Here is a 26,882-nt window from a genome sequence, read left to right as displayed (position 1 = left end):
ACGTGAACTGTCATCGATGTGAGCCGAGGATATTTATGGATATAAAACATAAATAAAATTGACACTGATTAAACCACTAATTAATTTTTTTTCGAATGTTTTCATAATTTTATGGAATTTGTATTATTTTCCAAAAATAATAAGTAGGTAACAGCATGTCCAGGAAAAAAATATTTACACCCCAGACCTTTTTTATTTTTTAAAAAAATACATACGAGGACCGCACATACATAAACACATCTCAAAATGTCTATGGTTGGGATCGGGGTGGAACCATCTTGTGCTGAGACTTCCAAAGTTTAGCTGAACACATAAAATGAACGTGTTTACCTTTCCGTGGATCTTGATGTGGGTGGGTTCGCAGCGGCTGCGCTGAAGCGAGTGCAAAGTGAGTGTTTTCCCGCAGAAATAGTTTATATTGCCCCTTTTTCCTTATAAACGCTGCACATACTTCAAGTGTGCCACTGACATGTTTGGTTCCGCCTGCATAACACAGCAAATTAGTTTACACCAGGCTGGACTTTGTACATGTTCTACAGCTGTGCAAACAGCTGTGCAGACACAATGGGTAAACCATTGCACCGCCACTCGGCTTAATAATTCCTATAAACTGCACTGAATAATTATATGACTGATAATTAACCATATAAACTAATCAAGGTCATTCTGCACATAAGAAGAGTTCCATTCATCTGCTGGAAGGTAACTTCAGCTTTTAAACACACTGTGCAGCAGCTTATATTTATTGGAGAACTTTTCATAGCCCATGTACGTATTCTGTTGCTGCTTGAGTATCCATGTTACACTTAGAATTGCATTAAAAATCAAAAGTATTATTTCACTGCTTCATTTTTTGATGGGATGAAGATGCAGCTCTATGAACTGTACCATTTATCATCAAACAGTTGAAATAAAAACAGTATTTCCTGAACTTCTCAAAGGAATGAGCTCAAAGAAGTGGGTGCAACAGCAAAAACATGGGGAAAATGTCACCTGGCTGGTACTTTGATACATGCTGGGATAATTACAAATTTTAAAATGTAACTAATGCAGCCATTTTTAGCTCGTACCAATTGTACCAGTTGTCAAGCACAGTGGTGGAGGGTTGGCCTGAGTTGACCATGAACTCTTCGGCATACCAAAGTATTGTAGAGTGAAATGTGAGGCCATCTGTCTGACAGATAGAGTTGGTCATCTGAAACGGGTAAATAATGTTAAGGATTTTTAAAATGTTGTCATATATGAACCCTTGGAATTGAAAGAATATGGACTTTCTTTTTCCCATGATTGCGTTTTATTGGTTACACATTCAAATTTTCATCTAATGAGTGGCTGCATTTCTACTTTCCCAGTTCTGCATACCTGATAAAACATGGCCTCGAGCTCTTTGGGCAGGAGACTGGTGGCGTGTCTCCTCAATGTTTCTGAAGCTCGCAGGAAGGATCTGGTGGAGACGGTGGCCAAAGCAGCGTTGTACAATACTGAAGGTGAGTTCAAGGTACCAGCGGAAAAAAAAGTTTGAATTTCAACACGAGCTAACTGCTGGTAAACTATTTACAGCCTCAGTTTGAAGGGCAAGCCACTACATATACCCAACTCTTAGCTGTAAAATCACTGCCTGTACGCAGTTATGTCATCCATGATGGCGCCAGATGATAATCAGATAACCACCCTACTCTAAGCACTAAATTTGCCCTTTACCTGTAAAATATAACCTGTTATTAGACATTTATTCACATGTATTGTCTTTATTGTGCTTCAGGTGTGAGGCGTGAGGGGACCATGGTGTTAAACATCTTTAATGATTATGACTACAACCGCTCTGTCATCACTATTGTGTCCAGCATCGACTCGATCAGTAAGTCCTCTTTGTATTTGTGCTTCTAACATGTTCCATATTCACTCTCTTGCTCCTGAGAGATGGATGAATGGGTTCAGCTCCAGCTTCCAATCCTTTAATAAGCTTTGTGAGGGATTTAAAGACACATAAAAAAAACCCAGTAAGAACCTTTTTCTAACAAGGATCACAGAGAAAAAAATCATTTCTACGAATCCTTGTTCGAAACACGACAGCCTTAACAGTGAAAGCAGTCAAAGTTTGCAGCTTTTATTTGGTGTTGTTTTTTAATGTTTTCCAGGGGAGGCGATCCTGTGTGCATGCGAGAAGGCGTGTGGGTTGATTGACATGCAAACTCATACAGGAGTCCATCCATGCATGGGCGCTGTTGACCTCATACCCATCTACCCACTGGGGGAGGAGGTGAGGGCAGAGGACTGTACTAAAGAGGCGCTCGGTATGTGTTTCACAGTGTTCCTGAGAGTTAATGTACCCCTGAAACACTGTACCCTCCTTAAATACCCCGTCATCAAATGAAGTGTTCATTCAAACTAATTATTGTTTGACTAACCTTCTGAGTTTCTCCATTAATTCACCTAAAATTTTAAATCATGCTTTTTATTTGTTTTTGTTTCTAATGTCTCTGTAAAGTACTTTGAATCACCTTGTTGTTGAATTGTGCTATACAAATAAATTTGCCTTGCCTTGCCTTGCCTAAAAATTTAGAATAGAATAGAATAGAATTCAACTTTATTGTCATTGCACATGCACAGGTACAGGGCAACGAAATGCAGTATTTCCACTACTACTCATACTTTTAGCTAATAATTCCTGTGTTTATTAACCCTTTAATATTCAACTGCTAACCCTACTTTCATTCATAGTTTTTGTTTTGCTATTTCAATTAATCGATACTTTTATCGTATGTTTTTAATTGCTAGTAAGCTTGTAGTTTCAAATATTTATCTGTTTAGCTAACATCATTTAATTATGTTTTAGCTAATAATTTCAACTTTTAGCTAGATATCCTTTAGCTAAGTATTTAAAACTTTTCATTTATAATTTTTACCCATTTGAAATATTTGTCTGTCATGTTAAGCTAACAATTTTATTTGTTAGTATACATTTTAAGATGACATTTTCAACTGCTAGCCCTTTAACCTAATTATTATTTAGCTATTTCAAAAGTTAATAGTTGGATATTTCCCCCCTTCGTTATAATTTTAAAAAGCAATTCTAATTATTTACTAACAGCACATTTTTGGCTAATGATTTTAACTGCTAGCCTTGCTTTTTTAGCTAGCGGTTTAGCTAAAAAAAGGTTTCCATACTGTTAGCCAGGTGAGTTATTTCAACAGTTATGCATTATATTTGTTTAAAATTTGAATTTGTTTATTATATGAAAACTTCTCAAAGGTTTAGTTGTTATTTTATAAATTCAAGCCTTCTCCCTTTCTTTCCAGTCATTATTTAACTATTTATTTATCTACCTATTTAAATCATTTATATATTTGAGTTACCCTGTTGCTACCGCTGCTAACTTTTCCAGTAAAATATTTTAAGATCTACTTGTTATTGCATTTTTTTTTTAGATTAGTTGAACACAACTTCCCACATAACCCTAAAATCCTATCTAACATGTACCCCTGGTTGGGAATCACAGCTATATTTTAAATCCTCACTGGCTGTCAGTGCTCGTAATTTATTTTTAGCTCTTTAGACAAATATCACATGTGACTTAAAATAAATTCTCAATGTGTGTTCACAGACATATTCAGCAGGGTGTCTGTAGTTTTTATTATTCCTCAGTACATTTTCGGTCATGAGCTCATCCACTGTGTCTCTACAAGCATGTCTCACCTGCATGTAGCTGATAATGTGACGTCTTTTCTATTTTCTTGGGCTGTTGATTACTTTCACAGTTTACCAGCTGACTTCGCAGCCATGTGTCTATCTGATAATGAGCAATAACTCAACACTTTGCCCTCATGCCTGCAGACTGCACTCTGTATGCTAATCTGTGTGGTGTGATTGAAAAATGGTAATTGGCCAACCCACTAACAAGCACTGTATTCATGCATGCATGTAATAAGCAGCCCATGTGTCCGTATTTTCCATCCGTCTGAATTACATTCCCGCGGGTGTGTTTTGGTCCGTCACGGTCTTTGCACCTTTGCGTTTCTGAATTTGTGTGCACGTGATGACGTGCACTCCGTATGCCAGTCAGCTGAAATGTGTCTGTGCTCTTGCTTGGGCTCAGCTGTGGCTCAGGGACTTACATAGAGGGTCCGGGGCACCAGTGCCTTCCTGTTTGGCTGGGCAGACTTCCCCTTACAGCGAGGGCTGGCGCACAGGAGGAAGGAGATGGGCTGGTTCAAGAAGATGCCAGACCTGCGGGCGATCAGGGCCGACGTGGGGCCGCAGCCACAGAAACGATTCGGCCTCACAGGTGAGCCAGAGGTAGCAGGTAATGAAGGTTAGAGTGTCTCTTTGGTGTGATTACACAACACAGGTGACTTTATCTTTGTTTGTTTGTTAGTCTGACCACAGGCTGTCTCCCTTCTCTATTCTGACCTTTGAAAGGAAAAATCTGAAAAGTTCTCACAGCTAAAAAAAATAACATTGACGTGTTACCAGATAAAAAGAAAGTCAGGCCACTGAGCCTGTTAGCACATTCTGAATCTAACTAAAAGGTGTTAAGCATCAGATTCACACAGCCGAGGTATCCTGTTGTTGCCTTTGCAACATTTAGTCTCTATTATAAGCACTGCTGGATTTGTAAAGAAAAAAAATAATTTACTGGAGGCAAACAAGACAGGAGATCGAGGATTCATAGTGTTCCGGAGAACATCTGGTGAACTACATGTACCAAAGAAGTCGTCACTATCCAAGAAAAATGACTGTCAACCAGTTGCCCTCACTTCACATCTGATGCAGAGCTGGAGAGACTAGTCCTGGCTCACCTCACACCACCTGATAGACATGTAGTCTGTAAGACTGGGCAGTGCTCTGTCTGACACGGGGGACTGTGCTGTGTCCATTCCTCTTCAGCTTTCAGTACAGCTTCTGCCACTCTGACCATTTTTTAGGGCTGAGGACTGCAGAGCACTAGTAGAACAATCTGTTTCTGAATGTGAATAAGACTTCAGAAGGAAGAGGATTGCTATGCAACTTTTGTCTCACTAGTAAAAATCTGCAAAAAATGTTGTTATTGATTTAAAGAAGCTCCTTTAGTTCCGATTTGTCTGATCTCCTGCAGGTGTCGGGGCAGGTCCCTACGTCATGAACTGCAATGTCACAATTGACACCCAGGACGTCTCTTTGGGGCGCAGCATCGCCAAAGCCATCAGGGAGTCGACGCCGGGAGGCCTGCCTGGAGTGCAGGTGCTGGCCCTACCACACGGGGGCGCTGTGGAAATCGCTTGTAATGTGGAAAGCGTGAAGGGGACCCCGCCAGATCACCTCACCGCAGGTGAACCCTGGCCGTCTTTCAGCATCGGCGGCGAGTCGTACTGTCACGCTCCGGCTTCCCTCATCACGGCGAGGGTCGCCGAGCTGGCAGGGAGACAGGGGGTCAGCATGAAGGGCACGGCCTTGGTGGGGTTCACCCCCCGTGATTGCAGGGGCCTAGCAGAGTATGCTCTGTCTCAGGGGATTGCCGAGTTCTGGAAAGAGCAGCGCAGGATCCGCATGTGAAAACAAAAACTAAAGTCGATAATCTGTGATAGATTCCGCCTCCGTTACCATGGAAACTGACTGTTATTGAGCCCTCAGGTACCACCGATGCTGCTTTATGTTCTACCGCTGCACAAATACAGTTTATAGCATCAATAGTTTTTCTATTTGAAGTAATGTTTGAGTCAGGAGGTCTTCACTTTCAGGGTTCTCAGATTTAGATTTATGAACCTCTGTGTTTCCCCAGAGCAGGACGAACCCCTGATATAGCAATATATCATATTCCTCTCCCTGTGATATGTCATCAATACACTAAACTTTATTAATAAAACATGAGGCATTCTGTTGCATCATCTCCTCCCAGTTTGACCTACAGAGTCACTATTTTGTGACTCCTCGCTGTGGTGCCTGTTAAATAAATGAGCAAAAAAGTCAGTCAGAAGAACTGAAAAAACAGATAAACTCACCGAGGGAAACTGAAACATTGAGTGATGACTGATCAGTTTGTGTGATTACCTTTAGACTAAAAACATCACATTTAATAAAAAGTTTAACAGTTGATGCTTTTCTTTTGGTATTTTTTTCACAAGTTCACATAGAGTGCAGTGGAGTTGGAATGACGGATGGGGTCAAAGGTGAGGGTGCTCTGAGTTCCTTGTTTGCAGAGGTGATGGACAGGTCGACGGGTAAGGTCAGGCATTAGCGTCTGTGAACTGTGACGTTGGTAGACGACAGACAAAGTTATAGAGACAAGGCTGAGAAGGTTTGGACAAAGGATGCTGAGGATGGAGCTGCCAGGCAGGAGAAGAAGACGCAAACCTCAGAGAAGATTCATGGATGTAGTGAAGGAGGACATGCGGATGGTTGGTGGATCAGAGGAGTATGATAGGAATACTGCAGTGACCCCTAAAAGGGAGTCACCAAAAGAAGAAGAAGACATACAGTTATGTAACTCCATAAGTAGATTTTAAATCAACCAAACAGCATGTGATTGAAGTGCAGAATGTCAACTTTAATTCAACGAGTTTGACAGGAGTGTTGAACCGTTTATGAGTTACTGCCACTTTTATACTTTTGGTGGGGTTTTTTTTTTTTCAAGAGTCTGTGTAGAATAACACACCTGACCTCTGAATGCCTTCCTGCTTTGGGAGTATTTACTTCAAAGTCTCTGAACTTGCCAAAGAGTGAAAACGGTGACATTTTGAGCGTGTCGCTCTCCAGAGTGAAATTGGAGACAGCGCTCTCCACATGCATATGTGTCATATCCTGTTTGGAGCAAATAGGACGCTTGTGTTTACTGATGAGTCTCTGCTGATGAGTTTTTTCCCATCATTTTTTTTGCCATGCGTGACTCTGTGGGAGAGTCGCCATCTGTGTGAGAAACGGCTATTTTTGTCCCGCGCCCGTTTAAAGCCTACCGAGTTTTCTGTCCTTTCGTTAAATTTTCAGAGCTCCTGCTGCACGGGATTAACCCTTTAATGACAAATCTGGCCAGAGGACAGGTCAAGAATTAACTGGGGCGAAATGATTCCTGTCATTTTTACATAAGCGAGCACTGTGAGGGTCATGTTTTTTGACTTTTCCAGTGCTTTCAACACCATCAGGCCGACCCTCCTGGGTGATAAGTTAGCAGCGATGCAGGTGGATGCTTCTCTGGTGTCCTGGATTGTTGATTACCTGACAGGAAGACCACAATATGTACATCTCCCACAGTGTGTGTCTGACAAGGTGATCAGCAACACAGGGGCACCACAGGGGACTGTCCTCTCCCCCTTCCTCTTCACCCTCTACACCACAGACTTCAGCCACTGCACAGAGACATGCCATCTTCAGAAGTTTTCTGATGACTCTGCGGTGGTTGGATGCATCAGCAGGGATGATGAGACAGAGTACCGGGCTGTGGTCGACTCCTTTGTCACGTGGTGTGAGCAGAATCATCTGCAGCTCAACGTGGCAAAGACCAAGGAACTGATCGTGGACTTCAGGAAGACCAGGAAACACTTGACCCCTGTTTCAATCCAGGGGGTCAGTGTTGACATTGTGGAGGACTATAAATACCTTGGAGTACACATTGACAATAAACTGGACTGGGCTAAAAACACCACAGCACTTTACAGGAAGGGCCAGAGTCGTCTCTATTTTTTGAGGCGACTGAGGTCCTTCAACATCTGCCAGAAAATGCTGAGGATTTTCTATGAGTCTGTTGTGGCCAGTGCGATCCTCTATGCTGTTGCATGCTGGGGGAGCAGGCTGAGGGTCGCAGATGCCAACAGACTTAATAAACTAATCCGTAAGGCCAGCAATGTTGTGGGGATGGAGCTGGACTCCCTCAAGGTGGTGTCGGAGAGGCGGATGCTGTCCAAGATAAAGACAATGTTGGATAACACCTCCCACCCACTCCATGACATGCTGGTCAGTCACAGGAGCACGTTCAGTGAGAGACTGAGATTACCGAAAAGCACCACTGAACGACACAGGAAATCATTCCTGCCTGTGGCCATCTCCCTGTACAACGCATCCACTTAACACACTGTTTGCTGCTACAACTACACATGTTTCTTTTCCAAATATTTATTTATGAGTGACTTATGTATGTATGTATGTATATATATGTATATATTGTACTATTCTTAGTTAGTGTATTGTCTGTCTTGTCTTAATGTTGGTTTAAAATGGAGCACTGTAACAAAAAATAATTTCCCCCAGGGATCAATAAAGTATTCTGATTCTGATTCTGATTCTGATAATGCACTGAATAGCTGCAGAGTAATAGAGTGAAGGGGGTATGGGTTTGGTTCATTATGTTATATTAATCTGGGCTATATGGAGGTAAAAAGCCTCAGAAGTGTTTAATTTTATGCCATATGGAAGGGAAATCTAAGAGCCCGTAACAATCTAATCTACATCCATAGTGGGCGTTAAGCTGTTAAGCTTTACACCCAAACGGTGGAGGGGTGATTCACTGAGTCTTGCATGGAGAGGGACGAGCTTTGGCATCAGGGCTTGAGTTTACTATGCTTTCGTTATGTTGTGTAATTTTACAGGTTTTCTGCATTCAATGTGACGTAAGGTTGCAGCGAGAGGCTGAAGACTTGCAGTTTTTGTATCCCTGTGTGTTTGGATTAGCTTTCTTGCTGTGTGAACGGTCACCCATTTGTATGTCATCCAGCTGAGGCTCTTAGTCACACAGGCATCGCAGCCGTGCAGCTTCGTTTCATCTCTCTCTCTCTTCTGCATTTAGACACACATGCATTTACTCTATGGGATGCCACACACACACACACACACACACACACTCGGATACACTCTGCCTGACAGACTTGGGAGCATCAAGGCCTTATCTAGGTCACAGCATAAGCCCAGAGGTATCCTGTTCTCCACACACACGCACACACACAGACGTATGAACGTACGTTTTTAAATTTGCAGTCAGAGTGACGTGTCTGGAACATTGAATCTATTTTGACTCATTCCTCCTCGGTTAACAGGGAAAGGATTTTTTATTTGGATTTCATATTTGTGCACCCCCTTCTTCTCCCTCCCACATTAACCTCGTTTTGTGACTCAGTCAAGCGGCTCTCATGATTGTCACAAGGCCATCATTTCCTTGATTAAGCACTCTTCCGTCTGCAGATCCCGGAATCAGAGATGCTTTGCCACCGAAGCCTGAACGAAATGTGTAATCTGCTCGAAATAAAGGCAAATTTCTCTTTGCTTGCTGCTGCAGAGGCACCATAGGATGCCTTTGATTTGACTTAGCCTGACAGTGTATCATCCGAGATGCAACCAGGTGTCACAGCACAGAAATAGAGCTTATTTCTCCGCTTCAGTCTTCTATAAATATTCCAAAGCTCTCTTTTCTCCTCCCCCCTCCCTCTTTCCACTGTTTGTCCATTTTTATTCTGCCTCCCACATCTTCCCTTTCCCCTCTGCTCCTCTTCTATAACGTGGAGTACTGTGGCTCACTCATCCCTCCTCTCATTTCATTCCTGCAGAGCTGTCCTTCCACAGATTTCCTTCAGCCTCATGGTTAATCTCATCTAAGCAAGTGTTTGCTTCAAATATAGGAACGTTTACAAAGACGGGAAAAAAAAGAGGCCAGGCTCTGATTTTTATCTTTAAACAGTTAGCGCAGGGTGCCGTCCTCCCTAACCTATCAGTGGGAGAAGTAAGAGTGCCACCTATGAAGTCATTAGTCCCCCAACCCCCATCCTGAACACATGTTCAACATCCTCTGGGCACAGGCAGAGCGGAGTGCTGAGACACAGCTGAGAATTAGAGAGGAAGAGCGGGAGAGAGAGAGAGGAAGAGGGCGCAGTGAAGTGGAAATATGGGTGAGCATTAGAGAAAGACAGAAATAGAGCGATAAAGCAGTGAATTAGGCAGAGGCAGGGAGAGGAGGAGGAGGAGGAAGAGGAGGAGGCAGTCTTTCACTGATGCTTGATGCAGTTAGATTCTCATACAGCAGCAGAGAGCCGTCGTCGAGCGTGGATGAGAGAACCTCATGGATTTGCTCCCGTCTGAGTCTCGGTGGAATTCATTGCATCCGAAGCAGCTGCAGACGGAGGAGGAGGAGGATGCTGCGACTGCGGCTGGATGTTAGGATCCATGCGGGCCTGTGATGTCTGCGTTCTTCTTCAGGATGACTCTGACCCAGATCGTGGAGTCGCGGCACTGCTCCTCCTCGGGTGGTCTGCCGATGTGAGGCGGACGAGGGATGCTCTGGACCTCGGTGGTCGCCGCTCAGCCTGCTGCCTCTGCTGACATCTGTCTCCGTGGATACGCACAGCAGCTGGAAGGGTGAGGACGCACAGCACTGACCTGCGCGCTGAAATGTCATGCTCATTGGTTTTCTGTGTGTGTCTGTGTGTGAGTGTGTGTTTAAATACCAGGCTTCCTGCAGATTCTTAAAAATTAACAAGGTTTTGAATTCATTAATCTGAAAATGAGGCCTTATAGGTTTCAGGATGTCTCACACCAGGCTCTAAAGTCCTAAAATTAAAAAGATGTTAATCGTATAGTGCAATTTTAAAATCTCTAAAATACACATGTTTTAAATAATGAGAACATCAGGATATTTGATCAGAAATAAATAAACTGTAGAAGAGTGGAGAACATTTAATATGATTTCCAGGCCCCCTGAGCCTCCATATGGGTGTATTACTCAAAAAGAAGCTGCATAAGTATTTAAAGCTCAAGAATATGAAAAAAAGGTTGCTAAGACTTTATATCCAAAACATCTTTGTACTGTGTTGAAGAGATACCTACTGAAGGTGAACTAGGGTCAGGCTGTACTTTTATGCCATGCAAATTAGCACCACTAGATGGTGTAGTGAGTCAACCAGACAAATCATTATTTTTGTTTCACAATTTACTCTTGAGGAAATTTGGGCGGAGTTAAAAGGAAATATTAAACGTTTAAAAAAGCAGCAGCAGATCAGAAATATCTTTGCACTAGATGTTAACTGCTGCCCCCTGCTGGTGAAAGTTTTCAGGTAATGAGAAAAAGTACCTTTCAAAAGTACCTCTGATAGGTACTTTTTGTAAGGTACTTTTGTGAAAGGAAGCATGTTGACCCTTTACCTAGAAGTCCCTGTTTAAGTACAGATACGTTAATACCAAATTATACTTAAAGTACCACAAGTAAAAGTACCCTACATACATGAATATGGTAAATGGTAAATGGCCTGTATTTGTATAGCGCTTTTCTAGTCCCTAAGGACCCCAAAGCGCTTTACACAACCTGTCATCCACCCATTCACACACACATTCACACACTGGTGATGGCAAGCTAGATTGTAGCCACAGCCACCCTGGGGCGCACTGACAGAGGCGATATATATAAGAAAGATTGGTCCATATGTTGTTGAAGCAGTAAGTCTGTTACCTTGCTTGACAGAAGAAGAATGTATAATTATTTCCCACCACTGAATAAACAAATTTGTGTTTCATTCTTCTGTAAATTAAACCCACTTTTAAAAATCCAGTTAATATTTTTAAAACCACAGTCTGGGTGTTTTTCCTTTTTGTGGAGGTTAAAAACTCTTTTACGCAGAGGCAAATACACAACATAATCAGATTTTCATTCATGTGAATATCGCTTTAATGTTGCATCTGGAGATGATTTTACTTACTGTTTATACTGCTGGGTAACTTTATCTAAAAATAATACAGCATCATATATTTTTAAGCCTGCTAAATAAAAATGAACTAAAGCTTTACAATAAATGCATCAATACTTGATTGTTCCACCGCTGGTCCTAACAAAGCTCTCATTGTAAGACTGACTGGCTCGCTCTAGTCCAATAGGATTGGTTGTCAGGCTCTGGTCACGCGCCAATCAAAATATCCAAAATGCAGGTTACTGAAAGCAGCAGCACTTTCTGCTAGCAAGCAGAGAGATGGAGTTTAAGTCCAGTGACGTCTGGCCTTTCTGCATGACCAAGTATCGCTGGGTAAGATACTGAACCCTGAGTTTCCTCCAGTGCATTGGTTGGAGTGTGTGAGGTTAGGTTAAATGAGTTTAGGCATAGAATGTGTGTGTATGAATGGGTGAATGATGCTTGCAGTACAAAAGCTCCATCTATATTACATTTGTATTAATGTGCAGCTGTGTTTATGACTGAGTGCCATCTCAGGGAACGTATGATTGATGCACATGACAGTGACACACATCATCACTGTAAGTGTAATGCGTCCTTTCAGTGCGGCGCTTTAAGCTGACCTTATTTCTTACTTGTTTCTTGTGCTGACTATAAGAGACTGTAAGAACTTAACACCAGATTATGGTGTTCCCGGAGATTATTTAACATGGTTACTTAACAGACTTTGGATTAATTAAAAAACAGGTATGTCTCTTTAATTAAGTGAATTTCCATTAACTTTAATTATAAAATCAATGAAATATCTTAATAAGAAGTGATGTCAGCCTGCCACGGCCTGCTGGGGAGTGAATCTGGACTTTTATGGAGGGACAAAAGTGAAGGAGAATGTGTGAAACCAGACAAAACCGTGTTTGTTGATGGACTAGAAGCCAGAATTGTGAGCGAAAATGACAGTTTGATGAACTGCGCCTCCCTCCATCAGCTCCATTACAACATAGGACTTGAAATTAAACATAAATGGCCTCGTTCTCTGTGATATGAGATGTGGAGGATGAAGAAAAACCTAGCAGAGCTTTCTTTACTTGTCGCATCTAAACGCACCAAAAACACCCAACAACCTGAAGGAAATGATGTAATTTTCTCTGGTTGTGTCAGCTGTGATGTGGCATTAAAAACAGTGTTAGAAATTTTAAGTGTTTAAGCTGTTTTTAACCCTGAATACATCACAAAACATCACCTGCAGTGCTGTGCAAAAGTCTTGAGCCACCCCTCATTTCTTGATATGTTGTTGATATAGCTGCAGTGATTTATTCAGATACGTGCCAACACACATGAAAATACAGGATTTAAGGTGAAAACAGCGTTCTTGCCAATTCTAATGACTTTGAATGTCAATATTTAGTATGATCACCTTTATTCTTCAGCACACCCTGAACTCTCTGAGGCAGCCTTCTTATAATTTCATTAAATAATCTTCAGGAATAGTTCTCCAGGCTTCTTGAAGGACATTCAAAGCTCTTCTTTGAATGGGGAGGCCAATCCATGACTGATAGCATTCCACTGTATGATTCTTTATCCCAGTATGATTTTACTGCACTGGCAGTCAGTTTGGAATCATTGTCATTCTGAAAAATGAAGCTGATGCCAATCAAATGCTTTCCAGATGGAAATGTATGGTGGATCAAAATCTGATGGTGCCTTCTTGCATTCGTTTTCACTGATATTGACAAGATGTCCAACAGAGCCTCCCCCTTAAGAATGGCTTCTTGGCAGCCACTGAGACCATTTCTGATGAGGCTTCAAGCCAATGTCTAAAGAAAAGATTTGGAAGACCTTCAGAAAGTCTGGAGATCTGCTGCTCTAAACCAATTAAAAACAAAAACGGTGCAGAGTCTGGCTTCTTGGCAGCAAAATATAAAGAAATAATGGGTGGCTCAAGACTTTCACAGTACAGCAGCTCCAGTTTCATGGCTGTGATGACGAGTATGCATGATCTGTGCAGAATAGCTGCATGTATAATGTATGGCCTGGGAAGTGTCATGGAGAGCAACAAGTCAGTGTGCTTCCCCCAAAGTGCCAAGAAAAGTAGGCTAGGATGGCACAGGCGGAGGAGACCCGGATTAATAATTTACTCGAGTCCTTTTTTAAAAGCACTTGGCTTCATTCTGCTTGAATGAAGAAGAAATCCTATTTGTTTTTCTTCCTGGAAAAGATTTTGATTTTATGATTTTACTCAGATGAGATCGCACTGATCCCAGGGAGCCTCTCCTCCTCCTCAGCGGAGCTCAAATCAGTTCATTCATGTTTAGTGAAAAAGACACACATCAAGTCACATATCAGCTCATCAGAAATTCTAAAAGAAATTAGCAGTGGGTGTCACTTGATCAGAGGTCAGATGATGGTGAGCGTAGGAGGCTGATTTCAGTTAATGTGATGTTTTCTGTCTACAGTACTGGCACGAATCTAGAGAAGCAAAGAAGTTTGTTTTATTTTGCGCTCTGTCTTTATTCATCATGTATTTATTTATAACATTAACATGTATTCATCACAGTGGGTTGTCAGGCTCTTGATAAGAAGCTCCCCGGGTATGTATTACTCATAACCTTATCAGCATTTTGCAGTCACAGACACAGACGTGTCAGTGAGTCAACTTATAAGTTTAGAATTCATAAATCATACAACTTCTTTAAAGGAGCTATCATCAGACAAAGATTTTTCTCTTTATTTGGGCTCTTGGTGCAGAGGCGGACAGGAAGTGGATACGTGGGTGAGAAAGGCCATGACGTGCAACAAAATTCCCCCCAGCCGGGGGTTGAACCAATAATAATTAGGCTTACAACAAGTCCCCCGCTCATGTTCATGTCTGAACAAGAAACACAAAATGTCCTTTTACTCCTGACCACCTGATTGGTTGGGCAGTTTTTACACCCCAGGCATCATCGGGAGCAGCAGAAAAACTGAAAAACTGGAATTATTAATAACTTGTCTACAACTTGTCTTTTGTGTTTGCAAAGCCGTCCCGTGGCCTGGATGCTTTGGTCAGCCAGTCATCAACAAGGATAATGCCCCTGTTAAACATAATGTCACCAGCTGTAACTGTATCATCTCGCTCAAAATACTCACTCAGTATATAAAGTATTCTTCCACTGTAGAGGATGTGTATTTTTCCTTTTCTTGGCTCTGTCTGTACACATTTAGACTCACTTGGATCAGCTCCAAGTCCAACATCAACAGCTCAGTTCCCTTGTGATGGCACAGCAGTGCAGACTCAAGTATAGATACAAACAACATTAGCCACTATGGCGTACACGCCCCCAGGATAAAAAGCAGGACAAAAACATGGCTGTAGCTTTCAGGTCTGAAAAGTGAAACAGTCTGTGTGCCGTTCATTCACCAATAATCTGATGTAAAGATGGTCGACACCAGTCAATCCAATCCAAATCTGGGCCACATTGTCAGGTGTGCGAGTCCACATTTACTTCCTGTAGTTACATCCAAAACTGGTCTGCACACATTGAGCGATATAAGAGTTTCGTGGTCGTCTGGACTGTAACAGCAGTGTTTTCAGTGGCTATTTAAGCTCACTGCTGTGGCTTCTTCCTGCAGGAAGAGTTAAGCAGGAAGGACTTCAAAAAGAGAGCTAATGTGACAGCTGCGAGTTACAATAAATTGGGAAAAGTAAACAATTAGGTCTTGTCCCTCACGGCGATAAAAAATTACCACACAGACCGAACTGTCACACTGATGCAATTACTCCACTGATAAGTAAGACACTTGTAATCTCACCACATTTACATTCACTTATCTCCTCAGCTCACACTCATTTAAAGACATATCAAAGCTTGTTACGTGTATATTTAATGGATTTATTTAAGATACATATTTAAAAAAAATAGAGTCCAGCAAGCTGCATTATTTGAGTCACGGCAGCGGCATGGCTGACCTCATTTCAATGTACAAGAAAACCTTTAAACAGTGTATGTAGAGTAGCTCCAGGGCAAAGATTCAACCATTGTCTGCTGCTGCATCTCTTCCACGGCTGCCACATAGAAGCAGATACTCTAAAACATCTGATTGGGGGAGTGTATGAGTGCCCCGTACAGCCACATAAAAGGGGTCAGCGGTAGCCTAAAGGTTAAAGAAAAGGAAGGTTTTATTGGTTCTATCGGTGCTCTGTATTATAAGGCTTCAGATCGAGAGTAGCCTCTACTTTTTAAGATATCAAGAATAAAATGAGTCGGTGAGATCAAAGATTATTTTTGCCTAAATTCAAGATAGAAACTCACAGCTGCTACTGGCCAGATCCCAAACCAAAGTTGTGCTGCTGGTTAAAAACATCCAAATTTAAAGCAAAAATAAAGATCTTTAACTGCAGCATGGAGAACTTGAAGATATTTAGCTCAGGCCTGATTGGCTACAGGTGAACCTAATGAGGGCGGGGCAGACAAACACATGAAGGGTTAGCGTAGACGACTTGACGTCACTCCAGTGTTTTGGGGAGAATATTTAGATGAGATGGCGGTGTGCTGTAATCAGCTGATACCTGATCATTAGTGCCAGGGAAGAAGATGCCAGAATTTTAATCACCAAAACTGAAGCATCGACTTGTTCTTAGTACATTTAACCACACATGCAGGCAACTGGGTGGATACAAGTAAACCCCAGATTGGCTCTGGGATGAGACCCCCGATACAAACTCAGTCCTGAGGTCCAGTTCAGGGACTCCAGTTATCTGAGGTGAAGCCTGATAGCTAGAAGCTACAGTTGCATGTGTAGCCATCCACCTGACAGTCAAAGTAGTCAATTCCTGCAAAAGCATTATTTACAAAATATCAGCTTTTTTCCGGCAGTCATTAAAAGAAAATTTTGATTGATTTTGAGAAAAAGAAGTTGGGTATCCTGCCAGCAATTGAAAGAATTTCAGTTTCTTTGGCTTCAACTCTTAGACTTAATCAGCTCAAACATTTCTCTACACATTTCCTTAAAATATGCTAATTCCATGTACAGTGTTAGCTTCCCCACCGAGCAGCACATACGGTTTTCACTTTCTTTGACAAACAGCTCTTGAGTTAAAACACCTGCTGGTAAAACACTCCCCAGTTTCATCCATTTCAGATGACGGCAGGGAGACCGTAGCTACAGCTAGCTCTCAGTCTACAGTCAGTCATCTCCCCGCCACCAAAAACCATTTCACACTCTCTGAGCAGGCCGGAGGAATGATGAGCTGGGAAAGGGTGGAATGAGTATTTTAAAGTGGAGCTGAGCACACCTGAGTCACATCCCTGCATTTTTCTTCAGCGTTCCCACTCAGAGAGGATAGCACAGCTGCAGTGATGCTGAAAGCCTGCAGGGCCCCTCGTCGATAGGATTCCCGAGGCAATTCAACAACTCCGGTTAACGTTTGGTTATTTAAACCACAAAGTCTACAAACCCAAGGTGATGGGAATTTGCACGTATCACGTGTCTTTGTTTTAATTGATGGTATCTGAAAGCACCATTGAGGTGTCCTTTAAGTGTGCTGTGAGTCACCTCCTGCCATGATTAGCTTTCCCAGTATTTTACCTTCATTCACTGATGTATTGGTTGATTTATTTTGCCCAGCAGTGTTAGGTTTTTGGTATTTTTACATCAATGGAAAAAAAGCACATCTCTGATCTGTACAGTAGCACTAACTGTGTGAGCACAGTGTGGATGACTGATTGTTGTTTATGGGAAACAGTTGATTCTTCATTGCATTGTGCTGAATCGCTTCCTGGCCTGGTCATGTAAAAAATAAAATGGTCTGTATTTGTATAGCGCTTTACTTGGTCCTAAGGACCCCAAAGTGCTTTACACTATACACAATCATCCACCCATTCACACACACATTCACACACTGGTGATGGCAAGCTACAGTGTAGCCACAGCTGCCCTGGGGCGCACTGACAGAGGCGTGTAAACTAAAGAAACAAAAGAATACCCAGACACTGAATGAGCGGGTGGGTTTTAACCTACTGCAACGGTTTCCACAGCAGGAGGATGCTGGCAGTGAGAATGAAAGTCCAAAAATCAAAAAATAGGTGGTGGGAATACACGGTGAGGCAGACAGCAAGACGAGCGATCAAAAGGAGAGCAGGCAGAGGTCGTTCACACCAAGATAAGTGCAGAATGATCCACAGGACAAAGAAGCTGAGAGGATTTAAATGAACGAGTGATTGAGGGAGAGGAAGCAAGTGTGGAGGACAGCACAGGTGAGCCTGATCAGGCCGGGATGGACGATTACCAAACAGAGGAAGTAAAACCGATAACGCAAAATAAAACAGGAGAATCCAGAACCACGATAGGCGTTTGTCATTTGCTGCCTACGCTTCGCCTGAGGTGGAAAACTGAGTCACCACGAAACCAGAAGCTACGCAGATTTTGGTGTAATATGATGAAAAACCAGTGATGAAGGAAACGCAGCCAAAATAAAACTGAAACTTATGTTAATGACTGAAAGGTTTTTCTCAGAGAGTTTTCCATCTATTTTCTATGTCACAATAAAACTGTAGCTCAAAGCAAGGCGTCCAGTCGATGTATGCTCACTAAACGATTGATTATTAGACCAAAAAACATCTGAAATAACAGATAACATTGGGGATTAGGACTAAAGGAGAATATGAAGACTAAACGTTAACTTCTCTTTGTGCTCAGTGCATTTCCTTCCTTCCTTTACATTGGTAAAGCAGTGTGCACTGTCACCTCACAGCAAGAGCGTCCTGGGTTTGAATCCGGCCGGCTGAGGCCTTTCAGTGTGGACTCTGACATCCAGAAACATGCATATCGGGTTACGTGCTGAATGTGAACTGAACTGATTGAACTGTCCAGGGTGTACTCCGCCTGTCACCCTGCAGCCCTGTGACCCTGAATTGGATGAAGGCTTAAAAAAATCGATGGATGGGAAGATTGAATAAAATAAAAACCTCTTAGCTTTACGTCCCACACAAGTTTGTGCTGATCACCATACACACAGGCTGTGATGCGAGATGTATAGATCCCCCTCTCCCTGGCCTCCACCTCCAGCCGTGTCCCTGCAGACCTCTGGTGTTTGAACATAAACATACTATGGGCTCATTATCTGATTTTTGCTGTAACAACTGATGACTGTGGCATTTTTGTTGGCTTGAAGCCTCACTTTTGATCAGTGCAGTGTGGGTCCTGGAGTCACAGCAGGGAGTAAATGAAAAACATGCAGTGAAGCTACGTGGAATATGATTTTTGTAGAGACGCTGACCTTTAGTTAACCAAAAATTAGTGTATAAATCATGGGAGTGTGGCGTGAAGTGTTTTTTGGAGTGCAGACCAGATTAGTGAAGCTTTAGATAACTTTAGGAATTTAATTATTTTATTTGTACAACATTTTCTGGAACTGCAGCCAAACTGTTGTCTAGAGAAGAAGAAATAAGCCATGAGCTTTGGTGGAAGATAAATTCCAGTAAATCTGCATTGGTATCGTGTTTAAGCTTCAGTGTAATTACACTGTTCGACAGAGCGAAGCTGAGAAAGAGCTGAATCATTCCCCAAATTTAAAAACCAGTTAAAATGATGAAGAATCTGTAATAAATAGCTCTGCATCAAAGACTGAAGACTGACTGTTTGCTGCAGAATCAAATTGGAGACCGGGGGACGACAGAATGGTTACAGCACTTCTTCAGCATCAAGGACGCATAAAAAAATAGCTTAGTGCTAAAAATATCTCACCCAAGGACTATTTATGGGATGAAAGCAGAGAGGGATGCATAAAATTTCCATGTTTACCAGATAAATTACAGTCCTATACTGCCGTGAAGGAGACGGAGCCGTGAAAGGTTCAGCGAATAAGTAATATAGCATCACCTGTTTATGTTTTTTTTTTAGCTTCACGCACATTCGATTTCTCAGATGAATGAAACAGATCTTCCAGTTTGCTTTCTGTCAGTATATAAAAATAATGCTGTTTAATGCACAAAGGCGTAAAAGGTCTGAGTTGCCAGCTTGCACTTCCAGTCACTTCATTTGCTCGTACAGTCACCGGACTGGCTCGCAGCTCTATCAGCAGGATGTGATTTTAGGGGAGAAGTATGCCTTCATTCAGTACCCAGGGGGCACTTTGAGCGAGCGCCTGTCCTAATTCATTCCTACATCAATGCCAGAGGCTGAACCGCTGCCTTGATTATACCAATTTACCCTCCCACCCGCCCAAAAGGAAGACATGTAATTACCCTATTTACACTGGAGAGCTTTCCTCTCCGAGAGCGGCCAAAGTAAACACACGCGAGCTTTGTTTCTTCTTCTGCATCAGATGACAATAAATGTCAAACTGTTTGTCTCTGTGACACAAAGGCAGAGAAATGTGATCAGCTCTGGGTGCATGAGGAGATGAAGTACTCTAATGCGCATGTGCTATCTAACTTTGGCTGCTGTGGCACAATCAGATTACAGCTGTGCTTGCTTTACAGGTAACTTGATTTACTTTAAAGTCGTTACCCTCACAGTGCTGTTTGTTTTTATTTAACCTGTCTTTATTTAGAAACCTTTCCCTCGTCTCCACTGAATAAAGTCTGTCTTCAGAGGATGTTTAATGCATGGCTAAGGGACAAAAGGAAAACCACAGACAGGACCTTTTTCCATCATCACAATCTTCCTAAAAAACAGATGTGATGAGGTGGGATGGGTCACAGATAATCCTCCATTCTACCTTAGCAAGACTACCCCGGGTATTTTATTTCTACTTCTTACATTTTAACATAAATATCTGTACTTTCTGCTTTTTACATTTTCAAAACAGACTTGTTACTTTAGGTTCCGCAGTTTTCATTTATAGCGTTTTGGGGGGTTAAAGTGGGCCAGAAAGGCGTGCAGGTGTCTGTATGTTGTGAGCATCTAGGTAGAGCTCCAGAAGAGGAATTAGCATTTTACACGGCATAATGTTCCTATCAGCTCAACAAACATGCAAACATGTTTGTGTGCACTTTGTCACACAGTGTGTTGCTAGCTAAAGGTCCAGCTGCTGTATTTTACGGGGAGAGAAAAGAAAGAAAAGAGTTAACTTCGCTAAGAAATGGAGAAAGACAAGAAAGACAGAACTGGAGACGAAGAAGAGAGGTCGGATTAAAAGATGCAGACTGTTCAGTGACACTTGATAGTCTGCAGATTATATGTAATATCATAATTTTAATCACATATTGGACTTATATATAATGTGTTTTGATAAATCATATATTTTAATTTTATATAACGTCCTGCAAAACAAACTAAGCTATTCTAACTTTGTGATATTCAAATGTTGGATAAAAATACTGGCTAGTTTTGTCCAGGATAAACAGGTAAGCTTGCATTAATGTGGTGAATTCACAGCACAGCATTGTGTGCACAGTGGCTGTGGTGCTCATGGTCAGAGTTAGGTTACATTAAGTGTAGCAGAGATGAATTTGTATTTAAGATATGATGCTTTCAGTTTTCACTTTATATGAACTGTATCATTTGAATTCAGTTGTGTAAATCCACTCAGGTCAGCTGATCACAGCCTGTACACTATGAAAATCTACTGAAGCTCATATTAGGAATTAATTTGAGCCATTACTATTTTGGTAAATGCACTGGGTCTTATATAGTGCTTATGTAAGTGCTTCTATCTAACATTCACACACATTCATACTCCCATGGATACATCAAAGAGCAACCTTGGGTTGGTTTCTTGCCCCAGGATAGTTGGCATACAGATTAGTAGGTGACCTGCTCAACAACCTAGCCCACGCTGAGTCACTACACAGGTCTCAGTGTTCTCCCACTTGCCAAGTCTCACTTTTAACCTCTGATTGTACTAATTTTTCTGTTTAGCTGTGGAGGCAACCTGTAGGCAACAGAATATATATATGAATTCTCTTTTACTCCTTGTGTCCTATATAACAAATTGAAACTGAGTCTTGTGCCTCAGGGAGCTACTTTTTACTTTCTTACTTTGAGTACATTTCAGGGCCACTACTTTTTTCATTTTTACTTGAGTAAAGAAGTCGAATCAGTACTTCAGCTTTTACTGGAGTATTTTTTAACACTAGTATCTGTACTTCTACTTAAATCCCGAATGTCTGTACTTTGCACCCTGCCAGAGAGTCACAAATACACAACAGCGGCAGAACCGATGAAAAGTTTTACAGTTTTACTGGTGTTTACGTTTCCTGCCACCATCTTGGATTTTTAACTTTGGTTTAGTGAAGCATGGTGGCACGGTGGTTAGCACTGTTGCCGCACAGCAAGAAGGTCCTGAGTTCAATTCCACCATCAGGCCGGGGTCTTTCTGTGTGGAGTTTGCATGTTCTCCCCGTGTTTGCGTGGGTTCCCTCCGGGTACTCCGGCTTCCTCCCACCGTCCAAAGACATGCAGCTTGTGGGGATAGGTTAATTGGATAAATTGCCACTAGGTGTGAATGTGAGTGCAAATGGTTGTCTGTCCCTGTGTGTGTTGGCCCTGCGACAGACTGGCGACCTGTCCAGGGTTAACCCCGCCTCTCGCCCTATGACAGCTGGGATAGGCTCCAGTGCCCCCCGCGACCCTGAAAAGGATAAGCGGAAGTGAATGGATGGATGGTTTGGTGAAGCAGCTCTGACTTTTCATGTATTAAACCCAAGTTTTGGGGCATTTCAGATTAAATTTCGGATTTACAACTCATTCTGGAATCCACATTTTTGCAACCACAACTATCGCCCTCTGGTGGCCTTCAGCTAGAATTTAAGGTTTAAGACACCTCTGCATTGGCTTTATGTTACTGGAAGCTACAGCCACATTTATAAGGAACCTTTATTGTCATGTCATGCTACAAGTTTTATGAGGAAAACACAAACATAAAGACAAAGTATGGAACCAGAAATGGACATATTTGGATAAGAGGATAGAGGGCTACACTATCAGCTGTCTTGGTTAGCAGATGTGCTCCACAGATACACATCTGCTAATTAGTGCTAAGCAACATCTGAAGGTAAACCTAGGATTCTACTCACTAAAACTGAAGTATGGGGTTCTTGCATGGCCTTTTAGTACAATTAACCACCCAGCAGACTACATTATTTCTTCGATAATCCATTAAAATGCTCTGGAAGGCACTAAGAGCACAAATAAGATGAATAAATCCAGTTCAGTGATTTAACAGAGATTAAATCTAAACAAACTGACCACACCCCAAATTTAAGCTTTAACAATATCCAGATGGATGAGCTATTTAAAAAGAACAGTTTTACAGCAGCTGGATTTTTCTGCTGTGAAGTTGGACATTTTAAGCCCATGAAGGCATCCTGATTTCAGTATAACTGGATAAATTGTGTTCTTCTCTTTTTTTGGTCACTGAGACAAAAATAGTATTTTTTGTGTTACACATGCACTTTTATATTGTGTTCAACTCGCAGCATTGTTTTTTTAATTTGCAGCAGATTTCTAAATCCAGATGTAATAAAAGGTCTAACAGTTGGGTGGGTAATTTTGAAGTGCTTTTTTAGATTACTGTGCATTCTTGCTACCCGAATACTCTTGTGCCCACCCTCAGCTCTTTATATCTCTGTCGTGAGGGGAAGTCTCTATTAAACCCCTGCTGAGACCCATGAATTGAAACTTCCCGCTGTTTGTACCGAGTGAAAACAAAACTGACCTCTGTTGGTGACTCTTAAAGTGCTTTGAGAGCTCAGAAAAGCACTATGAGAACCAGTCTATTTACCATTTGTTGCGTTGGTACAATGATGCACTCTCGGCCAAAGAACTGCATGTCACTCTGTGTATTAACAGAAGGAGTCTAATAATAGACGCCCTGCAGGATATAATCGGTCTATAATGATGTCAACTCATAGCTTCCTCTTGTAGTATAAGTTAATACTAGGTGCACTTAGTATTTTATACGTGTTTTATTTTTATTAAAAGTTTGGACACTGTGAACAGAATCATAAACCTGTATTTTATTTATAATAGAACATAGAAAACATATCAAGCGTTTAAACTAAGACATTTTACTGTTGTATGAATAATATGAGTTCATTTTGAATTTGATGGCAATAAGACATCTTATCAACGTTGGAACAGGGGCAACAGAAGGCTGGAAAAGTAAGTGGTACTAAAAAGAAACAGCTGAAGGGACTTTTTGGGGCAGAAGTTCACCAATCTGCAAAAAGCTGTTTGCAAATTGTGGAACAATTTCAGAATGATTTGCACTTTTGTGACAGCCTCCTCATTGGTGGGTAAAATACATACTGGTCCTGAGTGAGGGGCTGGTGAGTGAGGTGTCAGAGCTAAAGATGCTGAGAGTTTCACACATCAGACTACATGAGAGAGACAGCTCAGGTCGAGCATAGGCAAAGTTAGAGGGACAAGGCTGAGATGATTTGGACATGTGCAGAGAAGGGAGAGTGAATATATTGGATAATGCAGGGCAGGAGGAAAACAGGAAAATCTCAGAGGTGGTTCATGGATGTAGATGTAGATATGAAGGCGGAATAGAGAGGGTTGGACACTCTAAGGGAGCAGCTGGAAGAAGAAGATGAATGAAAAAATAAAAGCCAGTCTTGATGATCGTGACCTCACAGTGGAGAGGTTTGTAGCTGAGAGTGAAGAGGCTGGGATGAGAATTAACACCTTAAAGTCACAGCTGGAAAATGGACAGCAGTGAAGAGTAGCTGCTGCTCCGAACTGAGTTTAAGTCAGGGGTGCCTCCAGAATTTTTTCCATCAGGGTGGCCCCCCCCCCCGGGCCCCCTTTGGTGGCGCCCCTGGTTTAAGTATGAGGAGAGTGAAGCAGGAGACTCATCGACTGCTGTGGCATCAGCAGGTATGTGGAAGCTGTGCTGGTCTGTAGTGGTGAAAGTAAAACTCTCGATTTACTGGTTGTTCTACATTTCTACTCTCAGGCCGCGAGCTCCTGTGGATACTTGAGGTGGAAATGAGCTTCTTCAGAAATGTGTCTGGGCTCTCCCTTAGAGAGGTGATGGTGAGCAACTTGGTCATTTGGGAGGCGCTCAAAGTAGAAACGGCTACTCCTCCAAATCAAAAGGAACCATTTGTGGTAGTTCAGACATCTGAGCCGGATATGGATGCCTCTTAGATGATGTGTTTTAGACATATTCTACTGGGAGGAGGCCCCTGGAGTAGATCCAGGACATGCTGGAGAGATTACATCTCTTGGCTGGCACGGGAATGTGTCAGTGTGTCCCTGGATGAGGTTAAGGAGGCGGCTGAGGAGAGGGATGGATGGATGATCATAACGGTTCAAATAAAAAGGGGGTTTAATACAACATCAAATAAAAGGCACAAAAGTAGATAATTGCTTTTAAAATTTGTCTTGAATATGAATTCATTCATGCAAATAGTTTTGGCTTATTTTCTTGACCTTTCCCCCCCCCCCCCTCCCCCACATTTAAACTGTGGCAGTTTTGGTCCTCCATATACACAGCTCACTCCTCATCTTTTATTCTGGTGTTTACGCTCAGAAACAAACAGAAATAAAGATAAAATATCATAAATCGGGATCACATGTCATTCTGCACCACGTTTGTTTAACATGTATGTTGCATGACTCTGAGCTCAGGACAAAAGTCACATGATTCCTTTAGAGATGTCATGTGACTCCAGATTACTGAGGAAAATGAGTGAAGAGCTCCATCTGCTGGACAGCTATTGAAAAACATGCTTATGTTTCTGTTTTTTCTCATATAAAATTAATATTCCTGTCCTGTATTCCTCGCCTATGGTTGCTCACATGTATGTCTGCAATACTTCAACACCAAACTATGGATGAACTGGTCACTCTGTAACACTCTGGTTTGGAGATGTGAAATATGTTTCAGATATTTGGAGTTATATATTTAAATATTTTGTGAAAAATCACTTAAATCAGATTCTTCTATAATGTTAAGAAACAAAAACATCGAGCTGGACCACATGAAGCTTACATTTGTTAAATTAGTGTGCGTTACCTAGAAAAGCCACAAGGGGGCGCCAGTGTTCGGCAGCCTCGCCTCTGTCAGTGCGCCCCAGGGTGGCTGTGGCTACAACGTAGCTTGCCATCACCAGTGTGTGAATGTGTGTGTGAATGGGTGGATGACTGGATATGTAAAGCGCTTTGGGGTCCTCAGGGACTGAGTAAAGCGCTATATAAATACAGGCCATTTACCATTTACCATTTATACAGCTATTTTATGGCACCATAATGAAGCTGTTTTAGAATTATTACAGTATCACAAGACAGAATCTACAGGGGGGAAAGTGTTTCTGAATAAAGTGCAAGTAAAAAATGAACCTAATAACTTGTAAATCATTTATATTCTATAGTTAAATAAAAATAAAGTGCAACATTTCAGAAACATTAAGACAGCAGAAGATTTCTCTCTCTGCTGATCTTTAAAAATAAGTATTTTTACAGGCTTCAAATCCATCTTTTTGTTTTCCACTGTTGTTTTAAAAATATAAATTTTAAGCTCCACACTCTCGTGTAACCTCAGTTTATTAAATCACACGTTTCTGTCCAGCCGACCTTCTCAGGGTAAAAAGAAAAAAGGGTGCACCTCTGAACCAGTTCTGTTTCCCACTGCTGTGACATGAGGAGTGAAGCTGTTGCTCTTCACAGTTCAAAGAATAATAAAGCTGCCCTGACGATGGTGCCTCAGCACCCTCAAAACCTTCATAATTAATTAAGAGTATAAATTATAAACACTCATGTGCTGTCCAGCTTTTTTTTTTTTAAATAAAATAAAATAAAGAGGAGCTTCAAGGTGTATTTTTCACAGCACAGATCACAGCATTCATCAACATGATCTGACCCAACCAACTTCTGTGATTCTTCATTGTCAGACTTTTTCTCTGCTGCTTTGTCGCATTTTTAAAAATATTTTTAAATATGCAAAAACAAGAAATACGTTTGAGCAGTCCTCAGGAATAGTTTTCCAGGCTCCTCGAAGGAAATTCAAAGGTCTTCTTTGGATGTTTCAGCTTTTTATTCTGTTGTCTGTCAGGATGATCCCACAGTGCTTCAATAATTTTAAAGTTGTGCTGTAAAGCTGTTGTCAATCAAACTGAAACTAAAAAAGAAAAGAAACGAACAAACAAACAAACAATCTTTGAAAGAGCTTCTGAAACCTGAAAAACTGTTGCTCAAGAGGACTTGGGCGCACAAGATAAAGAAATGAGGGATGGGTCAAGACCTTTGCGCAGTACTGTATGTAAAGTAAATCACAACAGCTAAACTGTAAATCAAAAAGAGATTTTAGGACTGTTTCCTTTGGATTTTGTGTCAGAAGA

The 26,882-nt window shown here is 41.7% G+C and overlaps 2 protein-coding genes across 5 annotated transcripts in view; both read left to right on the top strand.

The window, feature by feature from the left end:
- Window positions 1-107: 107 nt before the first annotated feature.
- ftcdnl1 (formiminotransferase cyclodeaminase N-terminal like 1) lies at window positions 108-6,071 on the top strand. Its single transcript, XM_082508958.1, is given in 7 exon segments — window positions 108-388; window positions 1,353-1,487; window positions 1,763-1,858; window positions 2,139-2,294; window positions 4,098-4,117; window positions 4,121-4,286; window positions 5,097-6,071. Coding segments are annotated over 6 exon segments (990 nt in total). The 5' UTR covers window positions 108-388; window positions 1,353-1,372; the 3' UTR covers window positions 5,534-6,071.
- Window positions 6,072-9,615: 3,544 nt separating this feature from the next.
- Window positions 9,616-26,882, top strand: part of LOC309691069 (nck-associated protein 5-like) — a 102,451-nt gene continuing 85,184 nt past the window's right edge. For all 4 annotated transcript variants that reach the window (XM_082508602.1, XM_082508601.1, XM_082508600.1 and 1 more), the window contains exon 1: window positions 9,616-10,312. The gene's annotated coding sequence lies outside the window, so the exon portion shown is untranslated. The remainder of the gene's footprint in view (window positions 10,313-26,882) is intronic.

This window comes from Aulonocara stuartgranti, assembly GCF_965226115.1.
Source record: "Aulonocara stuartgranti genome assembly, chromosome: 16".
Taxonomy (NCBI): Eukaryota; Metazoa; Chordata; class Actinopteri; order Cichliformes; family Cichlidae; genus Aulonocara; species Aulonocara stuartgranti.
This window is presented reverse-complemented; position numbering and strand designations above follow the sequence as displayed.